Source organism: Mandrillus leucophaeus, unplaced genomic scaffold, assembly GCF_000951045.1.
Source record: "Mandrillus leucophaeus isolate KB7577 unplaced genomic scaffold, Mleu.le_1.0 Scaffold224, whole genome shotgun sequence".
In the NCBI taxonomy this organism is placed as follows: Eukaryota; Metazoa; Chordata; class Mammalia; order Primates; family Cercopithecidae; genus Mandrillus; species Mandrillus leucophaeus.
The window spans coordinates 1045371-1064323 of NW_012102299.1; the positions used below are offsets into that span (position 1 = coordinate 1045371).

Genomic DNA, 18953 nt, shown 5'->3' on the forward strand with positions numbered 1-18953 from the left:
AATTTTTTCAAAAAGTGTATTAGCTTTTGCTTCTCTTCTTTTACAAACTGTTCCTAATTCTTTAGCCATTTGTTTGTTGAGGTTTTACCGTCTGCTGTCCCCTTGACCTCGGATACTATTTCTACAGATAGCATCTGACCGGTTTCTTTACCTCTTTTATGTTTTTCCTCAAATGTCACTTTCTTAAGAAATTTTCCTGACCACTTCATTTAAAATCACAGCATCTCCACCCACTACGTTCTGCCTCAGCACTTCTCATCCTACCTTCTTATTTCTTCTGTATCACTTATCACAATTTTAACATTTGTGTAACTTGCTCATGGTCTGTCCCTGCTTACTAAAATGTAAACTCCACCATGCAGGGAGATGTCTGTATACCCCCAGCACTTAGAATAGCATTCAGAACATACTAGGTGATCTATAAATAGGTGTTGAATGAATTGAAATAACCTATTTGTGTGATATGTGAAGACAATGAACCTTGCCATGTTTGTGGCAAATATTTTTCCCAGCTGGTTATTTACTTTTTAATTGTAATTTTTTAAATCCAGAGGCTTTGAAATTTAATGTGAATGGCCTTTGTGATTTCTTCAATGCTGCTTTGGTTTCAGAATATCCTTCTCTAAACCTAGGTTAGTTAGATTTATCTGCTTTCTATATTTTATTTCTATTTTGTTTTGTTTATTATTTCATCCATGATTCCTTCCTGTAACAAGAACACTAAAAATCTGCTCCCAGGAGCCACTGGAAATAAACCTCACCTACAGGCGCTATGTTGATAACATAACCATCACCCAAGTACAGGGCCCAGTGCTGATAGCCAGGACGGAACACTTCGATCAAGTCCCCTGGGCAGGGGTTGCCAGGGTAGTTCAAACTGAAGCAATCATTAAACGCCATCTGCAATGACAAACACAAAGAAGAACTAGCTAATACAACTTGCCAAAAGAAAATCAGTTTAAGACATCCATAAAAGCAGAATGATACCGAATTTATTGAGACTGCATTCCATACTAAAGACTTAGAATCACGACCCTGTCCTTTTCTTTGAATGATTCTAACACTGAATTATGTGTGCACCAGGGGACAAGTAGAGAAATACTTTGTCTTGTTTTACTTAATTTTCTATAGTAATGCTTCTCATCCCAACCAATTTCAGAGCCCCTTTACAATAACAAGCATTCTGTAATTTTCTCTTTAAATCTAGAAATCCATGGATAATATAACTTACACAGATTTTTTAAATATCAAGGATTAAATATTAAAATATGGTCTATTTAGGATAAAAAGGGGAAATCGGAAAGTAAATTTATAATATCTGTTTACTAAGTAAATGTTCAGTCTATGACTATACTTAAGGATATAAAAAAGGGTTTATATGCTTACACTTATTTAGCATGAAAAAGTCAGAATTCAGGAGCAATAAAATCAGATCAGAAGTCTTTCAACCTTTTATACAGCAGTATAGTAAAATCAAGAAGCAGAGGTATGGGCGGATGCTAACATTCAACATTCTGAGGGTACTAAAACTCTGCAAAAACACCATGTATTATAAAACTCTGCAAAAATACCATGTATTACAAAACCTACTCTGTCACTTCATTTAAGCAGAGTTGGATTCCAGGCTCAGATGGATGTCCAGTCAGATGTTCAAATTAATGTAGGACATGGAATATTTCTTTCTGGTTTAAAACTATACTGTGTAGTGTAGCATGTATAGGTACTCTGGCTTGCACCCACTAAATATCAGTAAATGCCCTTTGTCATTGTAACAATGATAAATGCCACCACAGATTTTCACGACTCTCCTTCCCGCCCCACTTATTGTCAGATTCCTCACTTACTGATTCCAGAAGCCATGCGAGGTGGTCAACAGCAGACGCAGGACAACTTGGAAAGCTGGGGAGTTCATCACATTGATGAACATGTTTCAAATTCTAAGTTTGGTCATTTTTTTTTAAGTCAATACTTTTTAGAAAGAACACATAAGTATCTCACAGCTGATTCTTATGAAAGGTTCTATTTTCTATGTATGGAATAGAAGTAGAATGACTCAGCAAGAGGAGATTATGTACATCTATCAACAAACAAAGGAGGATTTAAATGCTGTATCTATGTTGAATCTCTAATTGACAACAGCGTGTTCCTCATCATTTCACTCTAACGCAGATATATATGCTCATTTACAAAACAAATCCAAGTGCCAGAAATAGAAACTTCCAAATCATCTAAATTATAATTATAATAGCAGAGACTAAGGACTTGGGAATACAGGCTATCATTTTTCTGGCACTCTAAAAGTCTTTTTTATAACAATTAATATTAGAAGGGTGTTTTCCCAAGTATTTGTATGCCATCTGTTGAAAAGTTCAGTCATCACACCGTCACAGAGATGTGGCCAAATGTAAGCTGTGCATCTGTTGAAAAATAACTATTAAAACAACTTTATGAAAACCATTAAGTCTAACCACCCTCTCAAATATGTTTGCATCTTATTAATATGGCAGTTTGTAATTTGGCCACATGGGTACTAAAAGGAAAAATAGATAATACACTGTGATATAAACAAACACATTTCCTGTGAATAGGAATCAGCAAACACACAAAGCTGCCTGCTATGATTCCAAGATGCAGCCAGAGTATATGATAATAACCACCATTTGAATGGTGAGCACTTTCTAGGGCAATATTTTTTCAAATGCACTATCTCAACCCTATCTAACTGCAAAAAAGAAAAAATACACAACTATTTGAGTGTGTTATGTTATTATCTCACTTTACAGATAAAAAGCTAAAGTAGCAAACACCAACTTTTGGAAAATACCCACTGAAACCCTAATATATAAAATATAGAAGGAAAATAACTTGACTAGGTATTAATGATGTGAGCTCTTCTCTTAGTCTTCTACTTGACACTTGTTAGTTCTGTAAGTTTGGGCAGGTCACTGGAACTGAGTCTGTTTCCTCATGTTGAAAACAGGTATTATAAGCCTGATTTTGTTTATCTCAAAAAGCTGTTTGCAAGTAACCTTTAGGGAGCTGGTAAAAAGCTTTTGCAAGTAACCCTTTGGGAGCTGGTAAAAAACTGTTGCAAATGCTCTGTGAATTGGCAAGAGCTAAACAGGTGGATGATAAGAGAGACACTGAGATTGGTACACGGTTAATCTAGGATTTTAGTTCCTTATGCTCTCTTCCAGGCATGATAATTCTGTGAAATAAACAACTCAACTGTAAAATTCTAATATATTTAACAAATTTTCAATTTCTGACATATAAATTGATTCATAAACTGTTAAGTTAATTGATTTCATAAAGTCTATCATATTTATAAAGAGAAATAAGATTTCATAAGAGTAATCCCTCAAGAAACTAACAGACGAATCTGAAGGCTAATATGCAAGGTAAAAAGTGAGTTATGATACTGAACACTTAGAATCATAGCAATGGACTACAGAAAGGTACTTCAGATATTATCTAATCTAATGGTCTCCAAACTTGTTTATAGCAGTGGGTACCATGTCAAAACACGTATCAAATAGAAGCATAAAAATATAAAGCCTAACAAGCAGCACTGCCCTGAATGAAGTCAGGGACAGCATGAGAGCCCTCGTCACCACTCGCCCACATTGCTGCTCCTGTTGAGGATTCCTGAGACCCCAGAACTTCCAGGAATGCAGCTTAAATGATACCCATCTAGTCCTAGTCCAATCTCCTCATTTTTAGACAAAGAAAACAAAACCAGGCAGGTAGTTTAACTGGTCAAGGTCATACACTATTATATAAAAGATTTTTGACAACTGATGCTGAAACAATTAGACATCCATAGGCAAACAAACAAATAAACCAACCTTGACCTAAATTTCATACCTCACACAAAAATTATTTCAAAATGGATAACAGACTTAAATGTAAAACTATAAAATACAGAGAAAAACATAGGAGAAAAATTTTTAGGGTCTAGGGTAGACAAAGAGTTCCCAGACTTGATACCAAAAGTATGATCCTTATCAGGAAAAATTGGTAAACTGATTGTCCTTAAGATTAAAGACTTTTGTACTATAAAAGATCCTGTTAAGATGGAAAGACGGACTACAGAGTGGGCGAAAATATTTGCAAACCACATATCTGTGAAAGAACTAGTATCTAGAACATATAAAGGACTCCCCAAACTCAACAATAAAAAAGCAAACAATACAATTAGAATGTAGGTTATATGGTTTGGATATTTATTACTGCCAAATCTCATGCTGAAATGTAATCCCCAGTGTTGGAGGTGGGGTCTGGCGGGAGGCATCTGGATCATGGGAGTGGATCCCTCATGAATGGCTAGAGCCAACCCCGTGGTGATGAGTGAGTTCACAAGAGATCTGGTTGTTTAAAAGAGTGTGGTACCTCCCACCGCCCCTTGCTCCCATTCTCACCATGAATACACCTGGTCCCCCATGCCTTCCACCATGATCGTAAGCTTCCTGAGGCCCTCACCAGCAGCAGACACCAGCACCATGCATTCTGTACGCCCTGTGGAGCTGTAAGTCAATTAACTCTCGTTTCCTTGTAAATTACCCAGTCTCAAATATTCCTTTATAGTAATGCAAACAGACTAATTTCACCAAAGAAAATACACAGATGTCAAGAAAGCCATTAGTCATTAGGAAAATGCAAATTAAAACCACAATAAGGGGACCTCAGCAAAATGGTATAATAGAAGGCTCCCTGACTATCCCTTCTCCCACAAACACACTAAGGAAACACCTACACACAGATCAATTCTCTCCAAAAGAAAGGCAGAATCCAGCTGAAAGACGCCTACACACTAGACAAAGAAAATATCCACATCAAAATTGGTAGGAAAAGTGGAGACACACTCATGCACAAACCCCACCCTATGCACAGAGTCTTATAATCAGGAAAGGAATCCCAACTCCTAGCATGGTCCCAAGGAGTAAGGGGCTTGTACCATACACCTAATGTTCAACTTTTACCATCCCTTTCAAAAGGCTTGGCTCTTAAATCGCTGTGTCTGAGAAATAGTAGGAAAAAGGCATTGGAGGATTTCCCTCAAGCACAACAAACAAAGGGAGGTTTCAAACCTTGAAAGCTCTTTTAGCTGCTGTAGTGCCCAGGATCAATCCAGCTTCCAATCTCTCCCTGGAAAGGATTTGGCTACCTTCTTTTCCAGAAGTTCAATGTGGTACTGGTCTCTAATACGCCAGTATCTGGGAGCCTATACAGCAAATAAAGAATAAACCTCTTCAAGCCTAAACAAGGATAATATTCCCACCATCTTCATTAGTTTGTTCTAGTGACAATTCCAGCCCTACAATTTCTGAAAGGAAAGAGGTTGGAGGCCTCTGCCAGCAAGAACATGCTTTCTTGCCTGGTTTGTTCCTGAGATAAATTTCTGCAATCTCTCGTGAAAGTGAAGCTGGGGGATCTCTCCATGCCTGACAAGCAAAAAGGGCATTCCTGTATCTTTTCCCCTGGCTTGCTTCTGTGATAACTCCAGACTAGAAGCCTCTCCCTGCAAGAAAGGTCTGAGACCTCTTGCTTGAACAGGAGATAGGCACTTGTTGCACTTCTTTCCCCTGCTTGCTCCAGCAACAATCCAGTCCAGCGATCTCTCTGTTGAAAGAAACTGGAGACCTCTGCCAGCAAGAATGGGAGGGATGGAACTCCCACACCTCTTCCCCTGACTTGCTCTGGAAATAAACTCCTTTAATTTCCAATGGGAAAGAGGTGGGGGAGGGGAGCAGGGGGGCTGCTTCTTCAAGTCTGAAAGGGAAAGTGGGCACTCCTTGCACCTTCCTCTATGGCTTGTTTTAGTAATAACTCTAGACCAGAAGTTTCTCCCTGCCAGGAGGGTGTGAGACTTCTGCTTGTTCCAACGGGAGAGTGGTTACTTCCCCTACACCTTTTCCTCTGGCTTGTGCCAGTAAGAAATCCAGACCTGCAGACTTTCTCTGGAAGTAGTTTCTGCACACATGGAGTGCTCTAACTTTTATAGCCTTCACCCAAGAGACAGGCTTCTAGTCCGAGAGCTGACACGAGTTCTTCACTTTTGAGTCTCCTAGACAACAAAGAACAGAAAGGTGGCTTTTTAACTTGAAAATGTTCAGCAGCAATCTCTCCTCCAATGTGAGCAGTCTATCGAGAATAAAGGCATCCGCCTCAGACATTCTCCTTGGTACAGGGCAGAATGAATGGGAGATTTAATTCTGCTCTAAGCTTCTCTACAAAGAAAAAAGAAACTGGAACACACAACTAACACCGCAGTCTCTCCAGCTGCATTTCAAGGGACTGGCTTTTATCCCACCTCTCTCAAGGCAATAACTTGAAACTCTTTAATTTGGGTTGGGAGGGGGCACTAAGAATAAAAAATAGGAGATTTTACAAGCAAAAACAAGTTAGTGGATTCTAAAAATCTTTGATGAGGCTGATTGGAAAGGAACATCTCCTACACAAGACCAGTCTAGCAAGACTAAGAAAGGTGGTTCTTTTATCTAATGTGCAGAAAACAATATAGGGAATGGAGGAAAATGAAGAAACACAGAAATATGTTACAAATAAAAGAACAAGATAAATTAAATCTCCAGAAAGTGACTCTAATGAAATGTAAATATGTGATTTATCTGACAGGGAATTCAAAAGGGCAGTCATAACAATGCTTACTGAGGTAGGGAAAACAATGCATGAAAAAACTGAGAACTTCAACAATGAGACAGAAAATATTAAAAAGTACCAAACAAACCATCAAACTGAATAATATAACTGAACTGAAAAATCCAATAAGGAGGTTCAACAGTAGAATAAATCAAGCAGAAGTAAGAATTAGCAAACTTGAATACAGGTCATTGGTAAATCCTAATTTGAGGACTGGAAAGAAAAAAGAATGAAAAAGAGTGAAACAGTCTAACAGCCTTAGTGGACAGCATTACACAGAATATGTGAATTATTGTTGTACAAGAAACAGAAGAGAGAAAGGGACAGAAAATATATTCAAAGAAATATAGCAAGTCCTCATTTAATGTCATTGATAGGTCCTTGGAAACTGTGACTTAAAGCAAAACAACATATAATGAAAGGAATTTTTTCTCATCAACATAATGAAATGACATTGAATAAAATGATGTTATTCAAAAACCTGCTATAAATAATTTTGCTTAAAGTTGCAGTTTCCAAGAACCTATGAATATTAAATGAGAATCTACTGCAATTGCAAAAACCTTCCTAAGTGTGGGGAAGGAAACAGAAATCCAGAAGCTTGACAAACACCTAATAAGATGAACCCAAAGCAAACCACATCAAGATACATAATAATCAAATTGTAGAAAGTTAAAGACAGAGAGAAGATAGGAAAGCTTTAAGGGAAAAGCAACTTGTTATATAAAAGTGGACCCCCATTAGATCTTTCAACAGAAACCCTGCAGGGTAGAAAGGAATAAGATACGGTCAAAGAGCTAAAAAAAAAAAAAAAAAAAAAAAAAAAACCCTGCCAACCAAGAACACTATACTCAGCAATCCTGTCCTTCAAAAAGGAAGAGAGGAAGGGGAGCTTTAAAAAACACTTTCTCAGACAAACAAAAGCTGAGAGAATTTATCACAACTAGACCTGCCTTACAAGAAATACTAAAAGGGGTACTTCACATTGAAGGAAAATATCACTAAGTAGCAACATGGAAATATATAAAAATAAAAACTCACTGGTAAAAGTAAGTATATAGTCAAACACTGAACACTCATACTGTAATGGTAGCATGAAAATAAATTACATCTCTAATATAAAGGTTAAAAGAAGAAAAACTATTCAAAACACATATAGCAACCATACTTTGCTAATGGACATGACAAAAACTATTTTAAAAAGTGTCAACAAAAACAAATCGTTGGAGGGGATAGTAAAAGTTTAGAGTTTGTACAAGTGATCAAAGTTAAGTAACTATAAGCTTAAAATAGCTTGTTATTAGTATAAGACGTTTTATGTAAGTCTCTTAGTAACCACAAAGGAAAAATTCTTAGTAGATACACAAAAGATAAAAATAAAGAATTCAAAGCATACCACTACAAAAAATCATTAAATTGCAAAGGAAGCAAGCAAGAGAGGAAAGCAGAAAACAAAAGATCTACAAATTAACCAGAAAACAACAAAACAGCAACAGTAAGTTCTTACCTACCAATGATTACTTTGAATGTAAGTGTATTAAATTCTCCAGTCAAAACATATTGAATGGGTTCAATGGATTAAAAAAAAGACCCAACTATATGCTGCCTACAATAGATTAACTTCACCTCTCTTAACCTTTAACAACACACATAGCTGACAATGAAGAGATGAAAAAAGATATTCCACACAAAAGGAAACCAACACAAAGTGGGAGTAGCTATACTTCTATCAGACAAAATAGACTGCAAGTGAAAAACTGCAGAAAGATATAAAAGTTATTATATAATGATGAAGGGGTCAATTCATAAAGAAAATATAACAATTATATATACACCCAATATCAAACCACCTAAATATATAAAGCAAGTATTAATAGATCTGATGAGAGACATGGACTGTAATACAATAATGTCCCACTTTCAACATTGGACAGATCTAGGCCAAAAATCAACAAGGAAATAATGAACTTGAACTATACTTTAAGCCAAATGGACCTGACAAATATTTACAGAAAATTTCATGTAACAACAATTGAATATACATTTTTCTCAATTGACATGGAGTGTTCTCCAGGAGAGATTATATGTTAGATCACAAACCAAATCTCAACAAATTTAAGAAGACTGAAATCCTATCAAGTATTTCTTCTGACCACAATGGCACAAACCTATAAATCAATAACAGGAGGAATCTTGGAAAACTCACAAATATGTGGAAATTAAATAACATGTCCCTGAACAACCAACAAGTCAAACAAAAAATTAAAAGGAAAATTTAAAAATATCTTGAGACAAAGAAAAAGGAAAAAACCCCAACAAAATCTAAAATGAAAGAGGAGACATTACAACTGATATTGATGCAGGATTTTTTACTCCTTAGCTCAGCAGGGTCTGGGCTCTTGTCTCACGACCAGAATAATTAGGTACACAGACACTTGAAGAGTGACTGGATTAGAATTTACTAAGCAAAAGGAAAGTTCTCAGCAGAGAGAGGGGTCCTGAAAGCAGGTTGGTAATTGTCCCCTCACAGCTGAATACAAGGGCTTTATATATAACCTGATGAGGCTGAGTTTCCTATCTGTATAAGGCGTGAATTTCTGGTGGCTCCACATATTGCTCCAGTGTGCATGCGGGCCCTTAGTCTGCTTTGGGCATGTTTAGGCAAGTCTCCTGTGCAAGTTCCCTTATCTGCACAAAACATCTGGTGTAAGCACTTGTGGGGTGGGTCAGAGGTTCTCTGGGGATCCTTTACTTATTGTCTGCCTAAAGCAAGCTGACTAACTCCTTTCAATATCCCAGAAATACAAAGGATCATCGTTTGGCAGGAATCTAGACCCAACATGGCGGCATTACCTGGTGTAGCAGGCCTTTTGTTAAAGACTCCCTTCACCCTTGTACACACCCGCAGACTTGCATACGTCACAGGTTCCAGCTGGGCAACCACACTCCCCCATGACCTGCAGCTCACCTGCATTCCACAAGCTCGTAAACAGCAGTTTCAGTTAACAGTTTCCAAAGACCCCTTCCTCAAGACCCTTACTCAACTCCTGCCCTAGTAGTTTCAAGACCCCCCAGGCCCTGTTTGCACAACCAGCTTCCCTACCTCTCGGGCTATAGAAAGCCCCCACCCTCCTCCCTCAGCGCGACTTCCTTGGCTCGCACCTTTGGACCGAGGAACCTCTCCCGCGAGTCCTAATAAAGGCTATTCTCACTGCCATTTGCCTTGTGTCTTTGTTCCCGGTTCAGTTCCAGCCTCAGTTTACCTTTACATCTGGTGCCAAAACCCAGGAGGAGACCCCCCTCCCCGGACCCCTGCCGGGTTGGACAGGCTCTCCTCTCTCCGAGCCAGGACCTCCTTTCCGAGCCAGGAGCCGTTTCACCAAATCCAAGACTCAATTCGATCACTGCTGGGTAAGTTTTCCCCCGTCTTGTAAGCTCCCTCCAGGAAGTCCCTGTCCGAAACGCGTGGCCACATCAGGGGCTCCCTCCGGTTAACTGTGACCTTGGCACCGGGGACTAGGAGACGTCCAACCTCCCTGGAAGCCACTGTACCCCGCACTCCGCGTGGCAGTGAGAGGACGCTCCCATTGCCACCAGACTGCTCGCCTTAGGACCATGGGAACTACCCAGTCCAAACCAAACCGAAAATCCCCCTCTGAGGTGCCTCTTGGCTAATTTCCAGACTTTAAGTCTCAGCCAAGACCTAAAACAAAAGCGGCTCATTTTCTTCTGCACAGTAGCATGACCGCAGTATAAATTGGATAATCAGTCTCAGTGGCCTGCAGAAGGCACTCTAGACTTTAACATCCTCATAGATCTGACCAACTTCTGCAAGAGACTAGGCAAATGGCATGAGATACCCTATGTTCAAGCCTTTTAGGACTTGCGTTCTCACCCAGATCTCTGCACTCAATGCTCGTTAGCTCAGGTCCTACTCGCAAAGTCTCTTCCCTCGAGCAAGGAGAAGGATGATTCCTCCTCTTTTTCTGAGCCTCCTGACACCTATCCCGGCCACCCCTTCGGTCTCCCACCCAACCTTCTCCTTACCCTGATCCGCCATTATCCCTGTCCTTGTCAGCGCCTCCCCTCCCTTCCACCCCTCCTGTGCCCTCACCAAACCCGACAGATTCTGTCTCCCCTACCTTCACCTCCTCCCCTTCCTCGCCTGCCTCAGCCCATACTCGGTCCAGGACCGACCTCCTGTGTCTCTTGCGAGAGGTGGCAGGTGCCGAAGGAGTAGTCTGGGTCCATGTGCTGTTTTTGCTGGCAGACCTGTCTAAGATTGAAGAGCGTGTACGCTCTTTCTCAGCCAACCCCACTCAGTATTTCAAAAAGTTCAGATACCTGTGCCAGGCGTATGACCTCACCTGGCATGATCCCCATGTCATTATGACCTCAACCCTGTCCCCTGAGGAACGGGAGCGTATCCTAGCGGCAGTCAGGCAGCACGCTGACCAGGTTCATTTACCTGACCACGCCATGCCAGTTGACACTGAGGCGGTGCCCTCAGCCAAGCCCAACTAGGACTAGCAGGTTGGTCAGGCAGGCCGCTGCCGCTGAGATATGATGGTCCAGTGCCTTCTTGATGGCATGCAGGCAGCCTCCAATAAGTCAATTTTAGTAAGTTAAAAGAGGTAGTCCAAGGCTCAGAGGAAAATCCGGCTGTTTTTCTTAACTGACTGACAGAGTCACTCATTCAGTACACCCGCCTTGACCCTGCCTCCCCCGCAGAAGGAGCCATCTTAGCTTCATACTTCATTTCTCAGTCGGCCCCTGATATCCAAAAAAAATTTTAAAAGGTGGAGGAAGGCCCTCAAACTCCCATCCAGGATTTAGTCAAACTGGCCTTCAAGGTCTACAACTCCAGGGAGGAAGCAGCTGAGGCCCAACGACAGGCCAGGCTAAAACAGAAGGTACAACTCCAAACCCAGGCCTTGGTAGCAGCCCTGAGGCCGGCCGGCTCCAGGAGCTCCCAGACAGGAGGTACTACCCGAGTGCCACCTGGTGCCTGCTTCAAGTATGGCAACAACAGCCACTGGGCCAGGCAGTGCCCCAACCCTTCAAAGGAGCCAACCCGCCCCTGTCCGAACTGTGGGCAGATGGGCCACTGGAGGTCAGACTGCCCCAACCTAAGGACGGTTGCTGCGCCTCCACGTGATGACCCTCCTCCAGGTATTGGAGGCGCCTTCCAGCTCCTCGACACTGACGAAGATTGAAGAGGCCCAGACTTTGGAACCCCTCTCACTCTCGCCGAGCCCAGGGTTATGCTCCAGGTAGCGGGTAAGTCCATATCTTTCCTCATGGACACAGAGGCTACCTACTCTTTTGCCTTCCTTCAGTGGCCCCAGCCACCCCTCCACTGTCACGGTCATGGGAATTGATGGCACTCCCTCCACCTACCGCCAGACTCCTCCTCTGTCTTGCCGCTTGGATGGCTCCCTCTTCTCCCACTCATTTCTTATCATTCCTTCGTGCCCAGTCCCCTTGTTAGGACGAGATCTCCTCTCCAAGCTAAGGGCCTCAGTCCACTTCCGACCCAACCCCTCCCCACACCTCGCGTTCTTCTTCCCCCTTCTCTCACCTGACAAACCCCATCAGGCTGACCCCCCACACCCTGTACGGAAAAGCTCTGGGGCCTATCGTCTCGTGCAGGACCTACGCCTCATCAATGAGGCAGTAGTCCCTACCTTTCCAGTTGTTCCTAATCCATATACACTCCTCTCGTGCGTTCCCCCTGACACCACCCATTTCACTGTCCTTGACCGGAATGATGCCTTCTTTACCATCCCTCTACACCCAGACTGCCACTTTCTGTTTGCTTTTACATTGGAAGATCCAGACACTCATATTTCTTCCCAGCTGACTTGGACTGTTTTGCCTCAAAGGTTCCATGATAGCCCCCATTTTTTCGAACAGGCACTGGCACAGGATGTTGTCCTCTGTCTCCTGATCCATAGCACATTGTTGCAGTATGTCGATGACTTATTACTATGTAGTCCTTCCTAAGAGTGCTCCCTTGCAGACACTGCTACACTTTTAAATTTTCTAGGCGACCGAGGTTATCAGGTTACCCCGGCTAAGGCTCAACTTTGCAGCCCTTCTGTCACCTACCTAGGCATACTCCTCACACCCACTACAAAAAGCCTCACAGCAGATAGAATAAGCCTCATTGAAACTCTCCAGCCTCCTCAGGATGCGGAAGAGATCTTGTCCTTCCTAGGACTGGTGGGCACAGTGAGTCTTATCCCGTGGCCCGACTCAGGATCTTTAAGGCCTACATCAAGGTCGTAAGCAGCTTTGTCAGCCTGGCCTCTGACATCAGACAACAGGAGGAAGCCATCTCAGCTCTAGCCCAGGCAGTAAGCCCCAGGACAGCAGCAACCCTTTTTCCTGGCTAACCTTAGTCAGGGAAGGGGCTCAAGTGGTACACATGGCCGAGGTACACAACATCTCTCGTTGTTTCTTGTGTGTAGCCTTGAATAAGCCCCCACTGGTTGCGGTACCCTTACCCAGCCCTTTTTAACTCCTCTAACCTAACTCCCTCCTTTCCCCTTCCTGGCCGAACACTACATCAATGAGTCAGGACTAGTAGAAACCAATCTCCTCACTCTAGAAAAGATTCGGGAAAGACTGCACCAGAAAAACCTTGGATCAAGGCCCTCACTTAGGTGGTGGCAGTCGTCTGTGGCCGGTTAAGTCCTACCCTTTCTAAGCCCCTTACTGATCATTGGCTTCTTGCTACTCATAGCTCCCTGTGTCCTCCGCTTCATCCAGGACCGCATGAAAGAAGCCTCCCAGGTCACTTTCAATCAGATGCTGCTCCACCCCTATACCCGAGTTCCGACCTCTGAAGAACCCCACGATGACCCATACCAGCAGGAAGCAGCCAGATGAACGTCGCCCCATTTTCTTATTAGAAAGAGGTCGGAATGTTAGGCAGGAATCAAGACCCAACATGGCAGCATTACCCGGCATAGCAGGCCTTTTGTTAAAGACTCCCTTCACCCTTGCACACACCCGCAGACTTACATACATCAGAGGTTCCAGCTGGGCAGCCACACTCCCCCATGACCTGCAGCTCACCTGTATTCCACAAGTTCGTAAACAGCAGTTTCGGTTAACAGTTTCCAAAGACCCCTTCCTCTTGACCCTTACTCAACTCGTGCCCTAGTAGTTTCAAGACCCCCCAGGCCCTGTTTGTACAACCAGCTTCCCTACCTCTCGGGCTCTAAAAAGCCCCTACCCTCCTCCCTCAGCGCGACTTCCTGGGCCCGCACCTTTGGACCGAGGAACCTCGCCCGTGAGTCCTAATAAAGGCTATTCTCACTGCCATTTGCCTTGTGTCTTCGTTCCCGGTTCGGCTCCAGCCTCAGTTTACCTTTACAATCATGAAAGACTACAATGAACAGCTACACACCAACAAATTGGATAATGCAGAAGAAATGGATGAATTCCTAGAAACATGCAACCCAAGACTGAATTAGGAAGAAACAAAAAATCTGAGTAGACCAATAATAAATAGGGAGATTGAATTGTAGTAAACAATCTCCCACCAAAGGAAAGCCCAGGACCTGATGGCTTCACAGGTGAATCCCATTAAACATTCAAGAAGAAATACCAATCCTTCTTAAGCTCTTCCAAAAAATTATAAAGGAGGGACTACCTCAGAGCTTATTTTATGAGGCCAGTATTACCCTGACACCAAAGCCAGACAAGACCACCACAAGAAAACTACAGGCCAATATCCCTTATGAACATAAATGCAAAGATCTTTAACAAAATACTAGCAAACTGCATTCAACAGTAAATTTAAAAGATCACTCACCATAATCAAGTGGGACTTATCCCTGGGATGCAAGGATGGTTGAACATATATAAATCAATAAATATGGGCCAGGCACTGTGGCTCACACTTGTGATCCCAGCACTCTGGGAGGCTGAGGCAGATGGATATCTTGGGCCCAGGAGTTCCAGACCAGCCTAGGCAACATGGCTAAACCCCGTCTCTGTAAAAATACCAAAAGCTAACATGGTGGCATGTGCCTGTGGTCCTAACTACTTGAGAGACTGACGTGAGAGGATAGCTTGAGCTCAGTGAGGGTGGAGGTTGCAGTGAGCCAAGATCATACCACTGCACTCCAGTCTGGGTGACAGAGTGAGACTCTGTCTCAAAAATAAACAAATAAATAAATACATAAATAAATATACCATATTAACAAAATGAAGGACAAAAACCACACAAGTATCTCAATAGATGCAGAAAAAACATCTGACAAAATTCAACACCCATTCATGCTACAAAACTCTCAAAAAACAGGCATAGAAAGCATGTACCTTAACACAACAAAGGCCATATATGACAAGCCCACAGACACCATCATGCTCAATGGTAAAAAGTTTGAAAGCTTTTCCTGTAAGATTAGAAAGACAACAATGATTCCCACTCTCACAGCTATTCAACATAGTCTGGAAGTCCTAGCTAGAGCAATTAGGCAAGAGGAAGAAATGAAAGGCATTCTTATAGGAATGGAAGAAGTGTATTTCTCTGTTTGTTGATGACATTAGGATTCTCCTTGCACATGAATTTGGAGAAAACATTTGCAAACTGCACATTTGATAAGGGGCTAATATGAAAAATATATAAGGAATTCATATAACTCAATAGCAAGAAAAAGAGTCAATTAAAAACTGGGCAAAGTATCTGAATAGACATTTTACAAATGAAGAGACACAAATAGCCAAAATATAGATGAAAAAAAATGCTCAACATCGCTAATCATCAGGGAAATGCAAATTAAAGCCACAATGTGATATCACCTCATGCTTGTTAGAATGGCTATTACCAAAATGATGAATGATAACAAGTGTTGGTGAGGATGCAGAGAAAAGGAAACCCTGGTACATCACTGGTGAGAATGTAAATTAGTTTAGCCATTTTGAAACAACAGTACGGAAGCTTCCTAAAAAACTAAAAGTAGAATTACCATATGATCCAGAAATCCTCCTTCTGGGTATATATCCAAATGAACTGAAGAGATAGCTATGTTGAAGAGATAATATGTTGAAGAGATAGCTGCACCCCCATGTTCATTTTAGCATTGTTCACAATAGTCAAGATACAGAGACAACCTAAGTGTCTATTAATGGATAAACGGATTAAAAATGTGGTACATATACACAATGAAATAACTATACAGTCTTTTAAAAAAAGGAAATTCTATCATTAGCAACAACATGGATGGAACTGAGGAACATTGTCCTAAGTGAAATAAGTCAGAAGCATAAGACAAATACAGTATGATCTCACTTACATGTGAAATCTAAAAACGCTGACCTCATAGAAACAAGAGTACAGAGGTCATTACCAGAGGCTAGAGGGAAGAGAGAGAAATGAGGAAAGGGAAGAAGTGGCCCAAAGGGTAAAAAGTTTCAGGTAGACTGAAGAAGTAAGTTTTAGTGATTTATTGCATTGCATGTTTACCACACATAATAATGTATTGCATACCTCAAGACTGTTAAAACAGATTTTTAACATTCTTACCACCACAAAAAATAATAAATTGGTGAGATGATGTATATCTGCTATGGTTTGAATGTTTGTCTCCTCCAAAATGCATGTTGAAACTGAATGCCTAATGTGGTAGTATTGAGAAGTGGGGCGAGCCTCGAAGAGGTGATTGGATCAGGAGAGCTCTGTCCTCATGAATGGATTCATCTATTCATGGATTATGGGATTAAGGAATTCATGGATTAAAGGGTTATCATGGGAAGGGAACTAGTGGCTTTATTACAGGAAGAGAGACCTAAGCTAGCAAGGTAGCACACTCAGCCCCCTTGTCATGTGATACTCTATACCACCTTGGGACTCTGTAGACCCTCCACCAACAAGAAGGCTCTCACAAGAAGTGGTCCCTTGACCTTGGATTTTCCAGCCTCCATAACTGTAAGAAATACATTAATTTTCTTTATAAATTGCTTAGTTTTGGGCATTCTGTTATAAATCTGTTATAACAAAAAATGAACTAATACATTAGTTTATTTCTATAATTTATGGATAGATTAAAAGATCACATCGTACCCCATAAATATACATCATTGTCAATTAAAAAAAAACAAAATAAGATATCATTACACATCTATCAGGATAGCTAAAATAAAAAACAGTGACAACACCAAATGTTAACAATGATGCAGAGTCATCATTGTCATTAACCAGATCATTCATTCACTGCTGGTGGGAATGTAAAATGGTGTAGCTACTCTGGAAGCAGTCTGGCAACTTCTTTAAAAGTTTAGCTTGTAACTACTACATAATCCATCAATTGTACTTCTAGGCATTTATCCCTGAGAATAAAGACAATGAAGACTTATATCCACCCAAAAACCTGCACACAAAAGTTTATAGCAGCTTTATTCATCATACCCCATTAAATACCCTTCAAAGGGTGGTTAAAAAAAAAACTGTATGCAGGCCTACCATGGAATACTACTTAGGAATAAAGGAAAAAACTATTGACATATGCAACAACCTGAATATACCTCTAGAGAATTATACTCAGTGGAAAAAATTAAAAAACACAATGCCAAGAGGTCACATACTATATGATTCCGTTTTTATAATGTTCTTGAAATGATACAATTATTTAAAAAGATAGTGAACATACAGTGGTTGCTATGAGTTAAGGTAGTGGAGGAGGCAGTGGGAGGGACGCGGGTGTGGCTATAAAAGGCCAACATGTGGGATTCTAGTGGCGACAGGTTGTTCTGTTAGACTGTCAACAACTGTGAGCTGATTATTGTGGTGATCATTTTACAGATGAGGAAACTGAGACTCAGATGAGTTAAGTGCCAGACCTAAAGTTGCACAGGTAGTAAGCGACACAACTGGAATTCAATTTCAGGTGTCCCTTTTTATTCCAGAGTTCATGCTCCTTTTTTATCCCATTGATTAACATCATTAACCAAAGGAATTTCTACTAGGGAACATTTCATTTTTTTCCCCTTCTCAAATACTATTAGATGGAGCAGCTGCAAAAGCACACAAATATATATTTCATAGAACACCACAGGAAGTTTTTAAGCATTCACATGCAGAACCAGAAGGTAATGTGAAGTGGAACCTTGCTCCAGAATCCCTGCACTTTTCCTGTTGGGGAGTTTCCAGGTGAGGTTAGAATATCTCCAAGGTGCCCAGGCTCAGATTTTAGGCAAATATCTATAATCTGTCTGACTGGGTAAGTTGATTTACATGGACCACATCTACCAATTTCATTCAGGCAAATTGTGTAATGTAGTGCTTCATAAGTATGAGAAAACACAGAACCAATTAAAGACACATTTATAAAATCCTCTACTACAATCTTTAAGGTAAAAATGTTTCACTTGAAGAGTCCATCTGCAAAGAATTGTTTATATATAGTTGATGAATAGTTTGTAAAATGATCACCACAATATATATTATGTTTATGAGTAGTTTATAATAAAGAGTGGCATGAAGGTTAAGTCTGTAATCTTTGTGTAAGAAATCTCTCATTTCAACTGGCCAACTGGCAAAGCAGGCTGCTGTCTTTATAGCTCTATGTTGGCCCCTGGGGATGCGTCAGAAGAAATAAACGTTCCCTGCCGATAGGGACAGGCTAATGAACGTCTGCGCATGCCTAAGAGGCCACCTAAGTTACAGGAACACGAAGAGCACTTTTTTAACAAGTACTCCCAAGAACGTCACTGGAAGTCTGAAACACAAGAGCAGATGATCACAGGCTACCCCTAGTCCAAGGCTTCTCATTCGGTTTGGGCCTTTTCCCATTCCAGCTGCACTTTCCATCCACAATCCTCCTACACTCAGATGTTTCCATGAAGCCCTGTATTCCCAGATTGGCTATTTCATAGACTCTCAGGACTGCAAAGATCCTTGGTCCTACACTCTCACGCTACAAATGAGGGTCCACTCCTTGGTCAAATTAACTATCCGCTGCCACAGCACTGTCATGCTCTGCTTGGAATCTTCCAGGGCTTCCCACCACTGACTCCCCATCTTGGTCCCTCGCCCTAGAATCCTGGCATCCTTATTAATCCCTACATTTTAGGCAAACCAAACTATCCATTATTCTTCACACTCAGAGTTTTGTTTTCTTTTTGTTAATACTGCAACTTCTACCCGGAACGTCCATTTCCAAGTGCCCCAAATGACTCAATCTTTAAAAATCCAGGTCGGATACCACCTCCTCCCGCTCCCTCCTCCACTCCCCAGGTCGGATTGTCTTCCTCCGATCCGCCTTCTTTAGTTTCCACAG

The 18953-nt window shown here is 41.4% G+C and overlaps 1 protein-coding gene across 1 annotated transcript in view; it reads right to left on the reverse strand.

Moving 5' to 3' along the window:
* HRASLS (HRAS-like suppressor) overlaps window positions 1-18953 on the reverse strand; it is a 35289-nt gene that overhangs the window by 15211 nt on the left and 1125 nt on the right. Inside the window, 1 exon segment of the mRNA XM_011981338.1 lies at window positions 762-900. Within this exon segment, the coding sequence (XP_011836728.1) occupies window positions 762-900 (139 nt within the window).